Genomic DNA, 15019 nt, shown 5'->3' with positions numbered 1-15019 from the left:
GGAGCTCCCGCAGGAGATGGAAGAAGTCCAAACACTACTGCGCAGAAACCAACGTCATCGGAAAGACAACCAGAAGCCCTGAGTGGTCCGCAGAAACAGAAGAACAATAAACGTCCCTCGGGACCAGGGAGGAGAGCTTTCTCTGGACCGAGCCTGGCTCCACCTCTGGACCCCCACCCTCCCTTGCAATGACCATCAGGATCGCTCCGAAAACCCCTCACAGCAAACAAACAACCATACAAACTAAAAAAAACCTAAAATAAATAGACAAACAACAAAAAGTAGAGCTTGAAATCTGACAGGAAAGAGCTGGCATGGATTGGCTAATGCCTCGCTGGGTAGGACACAAAGATCAGTCACTCCTTACCATGGTGTTGGGGACTTTCCTGCACACCCCCCCCCCAAAAAAAAATGTTCTGCACCTTAACTGCTGACAAATGTCTTGTTAGAGTTACAAGCCAGTCTAGATTATCCTAAAATCTGCCAAGATCAGCAAAATTATACTTCAACACAACAAATGGCTAAATACTAAAATGAAATAGACACGAGACAGCTGAATGGTACCTTATAGTCATTTTAAGGTATATAGCAGCTGGTCCTGTATATGAACTAAAATTGAAATGTCAATGAGCTAATCATAGGTTGTGGTTAAGAACTTGCTTCTTTTTTTTGTTTGTTTTTTTTGTTTTTTTGTTTTTTTAACATACTGGTTACGCAAAACCTTGTCAATCCCATAATGTTACAAATTGCTGTTAATGTTATATTGAGACTCTTAATTGACTGGGATGATATTCTACCAGCTCTGACTTTGGACCAGAAATGGTCTCCCCAACAAACTGTTCAACCCATCTGGACAATAAGTAGCTGGACTCTATGCTTGGTATATGTTTGCAAGGAAAGAATCTTGATGGAATTTGAACTGTAATACTGCATCAAGGTGGAGGAATCCACCAGGGGGGAGGGGCGTGGGGAGGGGTGGGGGGATTCCCAGAGCCTATGAAACTGTCACATAATGCATAATAATTAATAAAAAAAATTTAAAAAACAAATAAAAGAATGAAACCTAAGAAATAAAACGCCTTGAAATTAAAAAAAAAAAAAAAAAGATGAATGGAACAAACTTCATGTTTATTTCCATCTGCTTAAGGGGCAGTGGCTGAAAGACTGAAATTTTCCATCCACTGAGACAGTGAAAGATAGAATCTTAGTCCAGTGTAAGCTTGCTAGATTTGAACAACAGTTAAAAGAACAACAAAAACCCCCGAAGTTGATTGCATTCCAGTTCTGCCGACCTGGTTCACACCCTAAATGCACACAGTTGCTGGGCTGGGCCAGGTTAAAGCCTGGATCTTCATCTGGGAGTCCCATGTGAGTTGCAGGGGCCCAACCACTTGAGCCATCAACTGCTGTGGGCCAGGACACAGCAGCAGGAATCTTGATCAGAAGCAAGAGTTGCTGGGATTTGAAACAACTTCCAGCATGGGACACAGGTGTCCTAAGTAGGAGCTTAACCACTGTACAACAACGTGCAACAACTGTAAACACAGGTTAGGGTATCCAGGCAGCCATTTTCAAATATATATATATATATGTATATATTTATAAATATTAAATTTAAAAAATATCAAATATATATTATAGTATATATACACTTTTTTTGTTAGAAAGGCAGATAAGATTTATGGAGAGGAGAAACAGAGAAAGAGCTTCAGTCTGTTGGTTCACTCCCCACATGGCTGCCAATTCCTGGAGCTGAGTCGATCTGAAGCCAGGAGTTTCTTTGGGGTCTCCCATGTGGGGACAGGGTCTCCAGGCCCTGGGTCATCCTCCACTGCTTTCCCAGGTCACAAGCAGGGAGCTGGATGGGAAGTGCAAAGCTGGGGCACAAGCCGGCACCTGTATGGGATCCTTGTGCTCTTAAGGTGGGGATTCAGCCATTGACCTACAGTGCCAGGCCCTGGAAGCCAGTTTTAAGCATGGGCTTTCCTTACTGGTTAGCTCTCTGGAAAAGGATTCCAAAATGTCCTGTTCACATCACCAGCATGAATACTGCCATGGTTTATCATAACTATGATCTTCCCTGCAAACTAAATTCCTTGAGAATAGAGTAAGTCCAGAGTTGATCGTTCTAAACACATCACCTAAGCATGCATGGTACATAATAGGTGCTCAACAGTTGTAAAATGGACAAATAGACTTGAACAAATGATCATGTTAATGTGGTTCCTTTACACATCCTAATTTTTAATCTTTATAAATGACGCTTATGTATTTGTATTTGTCTACCTTTAGTTTTATAATTTTTGGAGGGTTTATACTTTTTTTCTTGTGCTAATGATTATTTTAAATTATGAGTTACAGAGAGCACAGGAGGGACAAGGAAAGAGGTCTTCCATCCACTGACTGACTCCCTGGCTAGGGCTGGGCCAGGCTTTACCTGCTACATGGCAATGCTAGTTTATTAATTTTAAAGTGGGTAAAAATATATTTAATTGTTTTTAAAATAAAGTATGTTGGCTCTAAAATTTTTTGAAAATCAAGAAGAATATAAAGAAGAAAATCAGCCTTCATATTTTACTAGCATGAAGAAATTAAAAATTGTGTAACTCTCCCATGCCTTTTGGAATTAACATGCAATTTATACATTTTCACTACAAATATTTAAAATATTCTGCTGCATCCTTAAAATTCTTTTAATGATTATGAATTTTTAGGGACTGCATACTGGGCTGGCTTTGCGGTACAATGCAGCCTGCACTGCCTCAGATCCGGCTCCCTGCCAGCGAGCCCAGAGTGGCAGCCGATGACGGTGCCCCAGGTAGCTGGGGCCTGCCACCCTCATGGCAGAGCCAGGAGTCCCAGGCTCCTGGCCTGGCCCAGCCGATTGCTGCCTTTATCTAAAGGAGTAAACAGGGGATGCAAGGTTTGCTTGTCACTCCTATTAAATGAGCGCACACTTTTTCCTCAGGTCAGCATGCTATAAGCGAGCCTTATATTTGTGGATAAATTATTTCTGACTTTTCTTTATTACAAATAATATCAAGATGAACATAAAGATAGGTTTTATTTGCTTTTGAATTCTTCAGATTCTGTTATTTTAACACATAAGATAGAATGAGATGAGAAGGCCCTAAATTTATCTGAACCTTACTAAGGTCTAGATGCTTTACACATTTCATTAAGTACTCACAGCTGTGAAATACATAGGTAAAGTAATGGATATGCGGCATTTTAGTTTCTAGACTTTTTAGATAACTATCCATCATCACTTAATCTTTACAATAACTCTGCTGTTGTCTTGGGAGCTTTGATTATTTCTACAATGGTTAGTTTCCTTTCCCTAAACTCCTCCCCAACTGTGCCATAAGCTACTCCCAGCGGAAGGTTGCATTTTCTGCCTCTCCGGCCTGTGCCTCACACAGTACCAGCTTGTTAGAGCCACTAATGATTGGTTGTCATGACTTACCTCGCAATGGGGTCACAGGATCATTCTGCAGAGAAACTGCATTTTTTTAAAAACTGAAGCACAATTACACAGAGTGAAACATAAAATTCTTAAATGTGTGTCTGATGAATTTAAGTTTCTTTTTCACATATTTGAAAGGCACAATGGTGAAGAGGGAGGGAGGGTGAAACAGAGACAGAGAGACATGCCAGATGGCGTTCCTGGTGCCCTGCTCTGGGGTTCAGCCTGTTCCAGCCCTGACTGTTGTTGACTTCTGGAGACACCCCACAGAGCTCTCACCTGTTCTTTTCCATCAAGTAACAAGGCTCAGGTTTCCAAAAGCATCCTCATCTGCTTGCCTGGATAACATAGTCACTGCCCCGCTTCAGCTACCTGCCCAGCCCTGCCATCACTGAACACCAAACTTTCTGCTTTCCAGCTGCTGGCAGGCATGGCCAGAAGTTTCTGGTTCAAATTCCTTAAAGTCCAACATGGAATTTTACGTTTGCACCGCTTTCATTTACAAGCTATTTGGGGCAGTGTTCCTTAAACCTTTTAAATTCCTTTTCTTTTTTGCTACAGTAAACTTAAGTGTCTTTTCTCTCCCATCCTCATAGTTCAAATCCAGTTATACTACACTGAACTAAAAAAATTACTTATCATGTATATATGATTTATTCTAATTTGCTGCATACTACCAACCTCTTTCACTATTTTTTCTTCCCCTATTTAATACTGTATGTATTTGCCATTCCCCTGGTTAAGGTGATATTATGAAGTGGGGCTCAATTTGTATTTATTTTCATTTCTAAGGCAGAGAGAGACAGAATGAGAGTGAGAGTGAGTGAGAGAGAGGTCTTCCATCTGCTGGTTTACCCCTAGTATCTGCAGCAGCTGGGACAGCCACAGGCTAAAGCCAGGAGCCCGGAGCTCAACTTGTTTGTCTCTTGTCCATGGCAGGAAAGCAAGTACTAGAGCAATTACTTGTTGCCTACAAGTTTACACATTTGCAGCCAGCAGGAATTGGAAGAACTTAAATTCCAGCCCGGACACTCTGACACGGCATGTGGACATTCCAACCAGCATCATAAGGCTGCCCATTTACTAAATGATGGGCCGGTTTGAAGTCACGTAGTCAGTGACACAGCAGGCACCAGAATCAAAGCTACCCCTCACTGATGCAGACATGGGAAGCCAACTGCACATATCGCCTGTTCATCTCTCTAATTTTACAGTCATCAGGAGCAAAATCGGAAGTCTGCGAGAGTTAAGTTCATGTGAAAATACCCGTAACAGTGTTAACATCATACACAATGGATCCAATTCATTTGAGAACAGAAAGACTTCCCAACAGGACTTCCTGTCTGATTAGTTTCTTCCCACACGGACACTGGTGTTCAACGAGCTGTTTCACTCTGGAACAAGAGGAACGCGCGCCGCGCAGCAGGAGGAGAACCTGAGCTGGCTGGAGGAGGTTAGGTATTTGCTGTGTCTCACACCACTATCTTCAAAATGGCAGAACAGCTTCTACCGCTCAGAGATATGTTGAGAATCAAATGAATATTTATAAAGCTCTTAAAGTAGTGTCCAGCACTTACAAAGTGCAAAAGAATTCACTGAGACCCCAGTGCGATGGCTCAATTGTCTAATTCTCCTCTTGCAAGTGCCAGAATCCCATATAACTGTCAGTTCATGTCCTGGCTGCTCCACTTTCCATCCAGCTCCCCCTGTTTGTGGCCTGGGAAAGTGGTGGAGGATGGCCCAAAGCCTTGGGACCCTGCACCTGAGTGGGAGACCTGGTACAAACTCCTGGCTCCTGGCTTCGGATTGGCTCAGCTCTGGACATTGCAGCCATTTGGAAGAGTGAACCAGCAGAAGGGAGATCTTTCTATCTCTGTAAATCTGCCTAATAAAAAAACCCCCACTAATATATAATATTTACAGTACTTTTTAGTTTTCTGATTAGATTCATCTAATTTGTCTTTGAGCACATAGTCCAGTAAAATAATTAGAACCAGCATTACTCATGTAGGCCACGTATGGAGTAAAAGTAAATATTTTCAGTCAGTGATCTGCCTAATGCCTGGCAGATTAAGTGGCAGAACCTTCAAGGGCTGACATGCCTTTAGCCTTGCCACACCCACTAATGCTGGTTCTTCAGTCACCTGTTTGGCCCCTAGCAATTACGAGTCTGCGCCATAAATACCTGCCTCAAACGGACACACTTGAATTACATTATGAGATCCTCAGGGGCATTTTGAAGAAAACAGGCTGCTGCATATTTCAAGGATTCCCCCCGCCCCCCAGGGCCGATGCTAAGGCACCATGGCTTAAGTATATGACCTTGGAAGCCTGAAAGAGGCTCCTGCTTCACTGGGTTCAGCCCTGGCACCTGCAGCCACTTGGGAAGTGACCCAGCTGATGACAACTATCCTTCCTTTTCAGTATCTGTAATTTAGCCGTTCAAATAATTAACTCTTAAACTTAAAAGAGGATATTTTCAAACAAAAGGCTCCTGTGTTTAGGTATGGGAGCTTGAAATCACTTGTCATGAGCCCTGGTTAATCAGGAAACATGTTGCCCTTTTGAGTGGAAGCAAACTCCGGTTCTAGCCCCAACAGTTCCTGACCTCGTTTGTAACCAGACTGAAAAACAGGACCACTCGGGACCTCTGTGGTCCTGGTGCTGCGATCACAATATGAGATCAGAGTCCTGTGTGGGGCAAAGCAAATCCTACTACACAATGATGTTAGAACAGGAACAAACCTGTCACAGATGTTGAATCCATGGCGGACACCATGCCGGACACTTCGTGTTACTTGAACTAACCCCTACGCCATCCCAAGAGCTCCCAGTAGTACCTGGGCTTGGGGGACGGGTAAATGGTGGCTCACAGAACTTTCCCAAATTCACAGAACCTGGGGCTGCTATGTCCACTATCAGGGCTCCTCCAGCCGTGAGAGTCTACCCAGCAAAGGGCCCATGATGTAAATGAGGCAAATGAGCCGAGGTCACCCGTGCCCTCTTCTTAGCTAGCCCTCTGGCCTTTGCAGTGGGGTGCAGGAAGTGACCCTTGAGGGGGTGGCCGGTGCGGTTCCCAGGTCCCCCTCGCCCCAGGCGCACTTGCCCTGCAGGCCCCTCTGGAAGGCGGCGGTGTCCAGGCAGTCCTGCGCTCCGAGCCGCACCGAGACGCCCCCGAACCTGTCCGGCTCGCCTCGCAGCTCCAAGGCTCCGGCAGAAAGTGCTGCAAGGCCACCAGGCCCGCCAGAGGCCGCCCGGGGCCGGGCTGGAAGCCGGCGGGCCCGCGCGAGCACCGCCCGCCAGGCGCTCCCGCTCCGCAGCACCATGGCCCCGCGTCGCCCGCCCCGGCGTTCCACGGCGTTCCACGGCGTTCCACGGCGCTTCCGCGCGCAGTCCCGCGCCGTAAGTCCTAGAAGAGTGCCACCCACGCCGGGCTCGGACACAAATGGGGCCATTGCTTCGGACAGACTGCGGGCTGGGGCGGTCCTGCCTGGCAGCCCCGCTCAGACATTTGCCGGGGATGCGGGACAGTAGCGAGACCCCCTTCACACCCGTTGACTTTGCCGGTTGACTTCAACAGATATTTAATGGTTTAGGTTTGGAGAAGGCAGAAGGATTTACAGGAAAATTCCTTCGGTGTCATTCACAAGGAAAAGGACGGTGCCTTGGTGCCTTAACACCCAAGCTTGTTTTTTGCGGAAGTCAGGACCTCGTCGGGTCTGTTCAAAAACCGCGGAGTCCGAGCATTCTCGCCCTAACCCTGCCCCTGGCCCCCCAGCACTTCCTCGCAGCGCTCCACGTAGGAGAATACGGCGCGGGGGTGGAGCCTCGCTGACCTTCCGCTCCGGAAGTTTTTTTCTCTCCGTGGCCGGTGCACGTTGTGCCGGCTTGGCGGTGTGTGGGCTCCAGCTGTCTTCCCGATCATGTCTTCCAAAAAGAGCAGGAAGCGGCAGAACCACAGCGCGGAGAACGGTTCGTCCGCGTCCTCCACGGCCTCCTTTCGCCATGGAGCTCGTGCTATTCCGGACTCGGACCTTGCGGTGGCGGCCGGCTTGCTGGTGGTGACCAACTTCCTAGAGAAGGGTAAAAGAGTTGTGGGAGGGAGTGCGGAGGCCGCGGGGCCTCCTCAGGGGGAGAGACGAGGGTGCGGGGTGTGAGGTGTGGGGCACGCAGGTGTGGAGCGTGGGGCGCCCGGATGCGGGGTGTGGGGCACAGGGCGTGGGGTGTTGGGCTTGGGAAGTCCGGGTGTGGGGCACGCAGGTGCGGGGTGCCCGGGAGCGGGGTGTGGGGTGTGGGGCGCGAGGTGCCTGGGCGTGGGGTGCGGGGTGCGGGGCGCGAGGTGCCCGGGCGTGGGGTGCGGGGTGCGGGGTGCGGGGCGCGAGGTGCCCGGGCGTGAGGCGGGGACACGCAGGAGCGGGGTGCCCGGGTGTGGGGCTCGGGGTGCCCGGCGCAGGGCGCACCTCCAAAGGGAGCTCCTTGGTGTGCGCTGAAGAAGTTGGCCAGTCGCTGTTACCCTCGTCTAACTCACTTGGGCTTTTTCTTACCTTGGAGGTCCAATTCTCTGCCATAAAGGAAAAAAAGAAAAATAAATTCCGAGGTGCTTTACTTGCGAGGCGGGGAGTGCGAGCATAGGAGGTCCCTCCTTGGCGAGCTGAAGCCAGAAGCCGGGCTCCTTCGTGGGTGGCGGGACATCAAGCATGGCGGCCCTGCCCACCGCCTCCCGGGGCCCATGTTCCTAGTAGGTGGGAATGGGGGCCCGGTTAGCCGCCAGTCCAGCGCCCTTCCCCTGGCTTGAGTTGTTTAACTGCACTCGAACCACTTTGCTTCATATAAGATGAATAACCGTATGCTTTTAAACGTTGATTTCCATTTTACTTGAAAAGTAGGCCCATCCGTGGAGGGAAGTCAAAGGCGCTCATCCCCAGGCCTGGGCCAGGCCGGAGCCAGAGCCAGAGCCAGCAACTCTGGGCGCACCGTCCTTGAGTCATCCAAGGACATTTTTAAAGCTTCCTTCAGGAAACTTCTATCACCATCTATCTCAGCCCCTTCCAGTCTTTTTTTTTTTTTTTTTTTTTTTTGGCGAGACTTTAAAAATGGTGTCTGCCTGCTTTTGTCTTCCACCTCTGGCGTCACGAATCATCCCGTTTGTCGAAATAGCCAGTGGATGGCTCTCCATTGCTTTGGGCATCTGCCGTCTCCTTCCAGAAGCAGGTTGCTTGTCTTGGGCGTCATCAGGCTTTTCTAGTTTTCTCCATTCTCTTGGTACTTTTTAGGTAATTTCTCAGGCTCATCTTCACCACTTTTCAGTTAATTTTGTAGGCTCCTGTTAACTGCTAGTTTTCCAGTTCTCAGTCCTAAGCACGTAAGCTTCGTCTAAATCTCTGTCTTGCAAGTTCTTCCAGCAATGGAGAGATTTCCCTATTTGCACCTTCTTGTAATTTTCAGGTTTGTCGTTTGTGTGGTTCCTGAGTCTCCATTCAGTTATATTTTTGACTGAGCTTCTTTAATTCTCTGTTTTAAGCGTTACATTAAATCACAGATTAGCACTTTAGCCAAATAAAATAAAAGACAAATATGTTTAAAAAGCAAAAATAAACATTTTTGTGAGATTCAACAGATGTAAGATCACTCTGTGAAATTATAATAAAAGCTTCTCAACATTTATCCTAATTTTCTGTGCTTCGTCGTGCGCCATTGACAGGTGGCTTGCGGACATGTTTTGAACATTACAGAGTACTTCCCTGATTTCTCACAGGTACCTCTGGACCAGGTTGTTAGGTCTTCCAACAAAGAAGACTTCATCTCTCTCGCATGTTTGTTAATTACACAATTCAGATACTTACTAAACCTACTCCAGTTTGAGGACTTAGTGATGGAGATGTGAGAGATGATGGAATCCTAATTATCATTGGAATGTTCTAAATATTTTCCGCATTCCCCTCTCCCCTTTTTTTAAAGAGGCTTAGCTTTCTCTAGTATAAAACCTGTGTTGTGGCCACACTGGGACTTGGGTCCTCTGCACAAGTTCTCTGCAAGGTAGGTAGTGGATTGCTGACAGGGATTCTTGGCAAGCAGCATCACATAGCTGTGGGTTGTGGAGACAGGGCATCGCAGGTGGCCTTGGCAGGGTTGCCTACAGTGGCAGTGCGTCCCCTCGCCAAGGTCTAACAGTCCCCCATGCCAGGTGTCAGCAGCAGCTTCCTGGGGCTGCCAGGCCAGCGCCGGTGCCTCTGGCAGCAGAGGTGAGGTGAACTAGCACAGAACCAAGGTGGCTGCCCCCTTGGGAGGCAGGGTGTGGGGTGCCAGTGCAGAGATGTTGGCCAGGATGGTGGGCCTCAGATGGCTCCCTCCCTGGAACACTTCCCCTGGAGGCCGACTTGACCTTGGCTCTAAGTCCCCAGCATTAACAAATGCCTTCACCCCCTCCCCCCTCCCAGCCAGCCTGTGTCCGCTTTTGCACTGGCAGTATTTTTATTTTTTTATTTTAAATATTTATTGTTTTTTTATTGGAAAGGCAGATATACAGAGAGGAGGAGGAGAGACAGAGAGGAAGATTTTCCGTCCTATGGTTCACTCCCCAAGTGGCTGCATCGGCTGGAGCTGAGCCAATCTAAAGCCAGGAGCCAGGAGCTTCTTCTGGGTCTCCCACGCGGGTGCAGGGTCCCAAGGCTTTGGGCCGTCCTCGACTGCTTTCCCAGGCCACAAGCAGGGAGCTGGATGGGAAGTGGGCCACTGGGAGCAGAACCGGCGCCTATATGGGATCCCAGGGAGTTCAAGGCGAGGACTTTAACTGCTATGTTATTGTGCCGGACCCCAGTATTATGTTTACAACTTTGACTCTGGAGGGACAATCCCAGGATAGAGACAATCCAGGATAGGATAGGGCCGGGAGAAGTTGGATTTCCTGCCGGCACTTGATATTCGTGTTCTTTACCAGGTGTCTGCTGTGTGGTAACTAGGAGACACAGTTCTCAGCCTCGTCTCTGTGAGTTTCATGGTCGTAACGTTTGCCGCCGTAAAGTTGCCGCAAATCTGCCGCAAATCTGCCGAACTTGCTGCGAATGTGCAGCAGTGCCTTGGTTTGCGGCTGGGCTCCGGGTTCCGGGGAAGCTGCTGTTTTCCGCGTTCTTGGTTTAATCTAAGCCGCCATCTTTTTTGAAATGCTGCAACAGTTCTCTAAGTGATTTCTGTTTTGGACTTTTGCTTTTACATTGTACACTTACTGTGACCTTGTTCTAATCAGGAGGCTGTCCCTGGGGACTTAAGCTAGGTATTCTGGAACACTCCTTTGGGTGTTCTTGAAGAGACTCCCATTAGGGTCTTCTGTTTGGTTATTGGTCATCCATTAATGGGTCTCCTCACTAAGTGTCCTTGTCAGCCTGTGTTTACCAGATTGTCTCGTCGTCCTCTGGTCAGGTTTGGTCATTGGCGTGTGGAGACTGGTGGGGCTTGACTTCTGTCTCCTGCAAGCTGGCAGGCAGGCATGGAGCTCTTCTTTCTGAACTAGCATTTTCAAGTTATTACAGCTGTAGTTTTGCTACTTTTTTTCTGTCTAGCTTTTTCTAACTTCCTCTCTGCTGCTGTTTTCTCTGGATCCTAGCTGTCTCCTGCTCAGGCGTGGCTTAGCTGGCACCCCAGTCTCTCACCCATCTGCTTGTCTGGCCTCCTGCCTTTTTCTCTTCCTCCTCTACTTATTTCCTGCTTGCTTTCTGCCTTCTTTCAGATGTACTCTCTGATTCTTCCAGATCTAATCATATGCTCTGCTATCCTCATTCTTTCATTGGGTTAATACTAGTTGGTAATCACAGTTTTTCAGGGATTGCTTGATAAATCTCCAACTAGAGGAAGGACTGAACAGAAGTCTGGCCTGTTGTCTGCCATCTAGTAGGTGCATTATGCATATTTGCTGAATGAATAAATGAAAGATGGGTAGTTGTTTAGAATTACCGTCACCATCTTGTCAGGTAATCTCACTGAAGGTACTCAGTAAAGTGTCAGTGCAGGTAATAGGTAAAGTAGGTGTTCAGATACATTTTTAGCATGTTGGAGGAATGAGACATGGAATGGAGAGCTGGAGTGGATTTGTATTAAGATGCTGTAAGCGGAGAACACTTGATGTACTGGGAAATGAGGTCAGTGGTAGGAATTTGGATTAATCTCCATGGATAGGTGTGGAAATGAGTTGTTAGGAAATCCTAGGACATGGGAAATATGCAGCCCAGAATGGAAGGAAGAGAAAAGCTAGACTTCTGAAAGGACTGAGTATTACTGTGAGGTCATTGGACAGAGGGAAAGGTGATTCACTGGGTTGAAGAAGGAGAGAGTGGCAGGAGTGAAACATTAGGTCCTGCTGCAGTGGGTTTCTTAGCTGTTTTTGATTGGCAGATTATTGTTACAGAATGTGTGCTCATAAGAAAGTTGAATTTGTGTTCAGCTTCTTGTGTCATGCACTGTGCTAGTTTGATCCTGTTCTCTGGACAACTGTTAGCTCTGTGGGGTATGTTGGTTTTGTAGGAGAAAAGTGTTGGAGCTATTTTATAGTACCAGATAGTAGTGTAAATGAGATATGCTCCTGAACTTTGCTTCCACTGATTGCTGTTCCTTCATTGCAAGAGATGCTTTCTGATTATTCATAGCAGTGTTAGGTAGAACTCTGACTGCAGTATCTGTGTCTGTAATACATTTTATAGTAATGTGTGTGATCAGTTTAAATTCCATATTTGATGGATTTTGTGCTAAAAGGAAAACCTCACAAGGTTTGACTTTAAGTCAAACCTTTAAGTCAAACCTCCCCCCACCAAAAGATAATTTGAAAAGGTAAAGCCACAGAGAGAGGGACAGACAGAATTTCCATTGCTAGTTCACTCCCCATATGGTTGAGACAGTCAGCGCTGAGCCCAAACCAAACCAAAATCAGTACAGGAGGGACCCAAGCACTGAGGCCGTCTTCTGCTTGCCAGACGCAATAGCAGGGAGCTGGATCAGAAGTGGAGTAGCATCATGTTGCCAGCTCTTAAATGTTTGTTACAGTGAAGGTTGGAGTACTGCATTCACGTGGTTTTGTGGATTGAAGGTTTTTATTTACCTCCCTACCCTATAAATGCATACCTTTAACTTCAGTTACAAAATTGTACAAAAATAATTTCTGTTTCTTCATAGTGGATGCCAAAGTTCCTAAAACATTCCAGAATTCGCTCGTTCATCTTGGACTCAACACTATGAAATCTACAAATATATGCATAGGTCGACCAGTGCTGCTTACCAGTTTGGATGGAAAGCAAGAGGTAAGAGTCCTTTATATTTCCTTAGGCATATTTGTGATGTTTCTGATTTTAGTTCCAACATGGGCTGGAATAAATGCTTAAGTATTTTGAAAGGACATTCAAATGTATACAGACTCTCTTTGAGTATCTCTGACTGTACTGGATTATTAGCTCTAAAATGACAGGAGGTAGAAACACATAGATTTAGTGTTCCTCCCAGTTAGTTAAGTTTCACTACAGTACTATTATTTGGGAGAAGAAGGTCACCAGTTTGTATAAAAATGCTTAACCACTCTCCCTGTTTTTATCTGGTGCTTGTTGCCATTCATCATATTTGAGGAGATTTCAAGCCCAGAACCTTTCCTAGATCAATCAGTACACACACACACACACACACACACAGTGTTTGTATTATATATAAAAATATGCATAATGATATAAATGTAAAGTATGTAAAATATATGCAGATGCTATGTAATTTTTAGGAAAGATATTTATAAGATAGAATGACAGGAGAGAGAAGAGAGAGATCCATTGGTTTACAGAGAGTTTTTCCATCCACTAATTCACTCCCCAAATGGCCACAACAGCCAGAGCTGACCTGAGCTGAAGCCAGGAGCTTCGTGTGGGTCTCCCACATGGGTGCAGGGTGCCAAGGCCTTGGACCAGCCTATGCTGCTTTGTCAGGCAACAAGCAGGGAGCTGGGTAGGAAGTGGAACAGCTGGGACACGAACTGGTGCCCACATGGGATCCTGGCGTCTGGACGTAGAGGACTAGCGAATTGAGCTGTCATGTCAGTCCTAAATTTTTGAAATATTTTTGACCACCGATGGCCACTCCTCCTAATGTTAGTGTTCCAGGTTTATTGTGTTTCCTTTTTTTTTTTTTTTAATTTATTTGTTTTTATTGGAAAGGCAGCTTTACAGAGAGAAGGAGAGACAGAGAGAAAGATCCTCTATCTGCTGGTTTATTCCCGAAGTGGTCGCAACAGCTGGAGCTGAGCTGATCTGAACCAGGAGCCAGGAGATTCTTCTGGGTTTCCTGTGTGGGTGTAGGCTTTGGGCCGTCCTCGATTGCTTTCCCAGGCCACAAGCAGGGAGCTGGATGGAAAGTGGAGCAGCTGGGATACGAACTGCTGCCCATATGAGATCCCAGTGGATACAAGGGGAGGATTTTAGCCACTAGGCTATTGCACAGGGCACTTTTTTGTTGTTGTTTTGCAAGAGAGCTGTAAACCTGTAAGTTTGAGTCTGAACTATTTGCTCTTTATTTTCTGCGGTTTGTTTATTTGAAAGGTATCATTAGAGAAATGGAAAAAGGAGTTAAAAATCCACTGAGCAAATGGTGCCAGCAGCAGGGCAGGTGCCCAGGCATTTGTACCATTTTCTGTTGCTTTTTCCAGGCTTGTTTAACAGAGAACTAGATTACAAGCACAGCAGCCTGGCCTCAATACAGGTGCTCCAGCTGCGATGCCTGTGTCATAGGCAGCAAGGACTTCACCCACTGTGCCACAAAGTCTTGGTCTTCCTCTTTAACGTTGCAGTTTGATGTTATTCAGGTTCTGGTAAATTACTTCTTGGATGTACTGGAAGTTCTAGGCAGTGTTACAACTTGGTTACTTTTAGTATTTTTCTCATTTTCTTCCTGTCACATAATTAGTACTTACGTCTTTTTTCTTTTCAAGTTTTCTGCCATCATTCCTATTCTCAAAAGAACATGATGTTTATTAAAATACATTTTTGTACACTCATAGTATTTCATCCTTTTTTAAAAAAATGCTGTTAATGTTGCTGTGACTTGTGTCAGGTTGTAACTGTTGCTGTAAGGATTGTGCTTTGCGAAAGATCCATGCATTTAGCTGTGCACTTCTGCTTCCAATTGCTGAAGTATTGTGTATGTTTAGTTCCTGAGGTTTTTTGTTTCCTCTGTCTGGGCAGATCTATACAGCGTGGCCTGTGGCAGGGTTTCCTGGCGGCAAGGTCGGCCTCAGTGACATGGCGCAGAAGAACATGGGGGTGAGGACTGGGGAGGCCGTCCGAGTGCAGCCTCTGCTGGGCGCCGTGCTGCAGGCTGAAGAGATGGACGTGTTACTCAGGTGCGAGTCTTTCCTGTGATGGCATGAGTCCTGAGTGTACACCACACATGCATTGTGGGTGACTTTCTAGGAGCCACATTATGCAGTAAAGAGAATAATTACGTATGTGTGTCCACACATGTAAAATCATATTTTAATATAATAATTGTAAAAAAAAAAACAACCAGTAATATAGCACATAATCTCAAGCTTAA

The 15019-nt window shown here is 46.4% G+C and overlaps 2 protein-coding genes across 6 annotated transcripts in view; one reads left to right on the top strand and one right to left on the bottom strand.

The window, feature by feature from the left end:
- NUDT6 (nudix hydrolase 6) overlaps positions 1–7391 on the bottom strand; it is a 39908-nt gene extending 32517 nt beyond the window's left edge. The window contains exons 1-2 of the mRNA XM_058667342.1: positions 7303–7391; positions 6517–7037 (exon numbers count right to left, since the gene is read on the bottom strand). Of these exons, the coding sequence (XP_058523325.1) occupies positions 6517–7037; positions 7303–7391 (610 nt within the window). The remainder of the gene's footprint in view (positions 1–6516; positions 7038–7302) is intronic.
- Positions 7188–15019, top strand: part of AFG2A (AFG2 AAA ATPase homolog A) — a 220650-nt gene continuing 212818 nt past the window's right edge. For 2 of the 5 annotated variants that reach the window (XM_058666884.1, XM_058666881.1), the window contains exons 1-3: positions 12324–12501; positions 12626–12750; positions 14668–14825. In XM_058666884.1, coding sequence (XP_058522867.1) covers positions 12339–12501; positions 12626–12750; positions 14668–14825 — 446 coding nt within the window. In that variant the 5' untranslated portion in view covers positions 12324–12338. Of the gene's footprint in view, positions 7550–11165; positions 11351–12323; positions 12502–12625; positions 12751–14667; positions 14826–15019 lie in introns of those variants that run through there. The other 3 variants (XM_058666883.1, XM_058666885.1, XM_058666886.1) reach the window with 3 other exon arrangements.

Source organism: Ochotona princeps, chromosome 7, assembly GCF_030435755.1.
Source record: "Ochotona princeps isolate mOchPri1 chromosome 7, mOchPri1.hap1, whole genome shotgun sequence".
Taxonomy (NCBI): Eukaryota; Metazoa; Chordata; class Mammalia; order Lagomorpha; family Ochotonidae; genus Ochotona; species Ochotona princeps.
The sequence above is the reverse complement of the archived record's forward strand: the minus strand, read 5'-3'. Positions and strand labels throughout refer to the sequence as shown.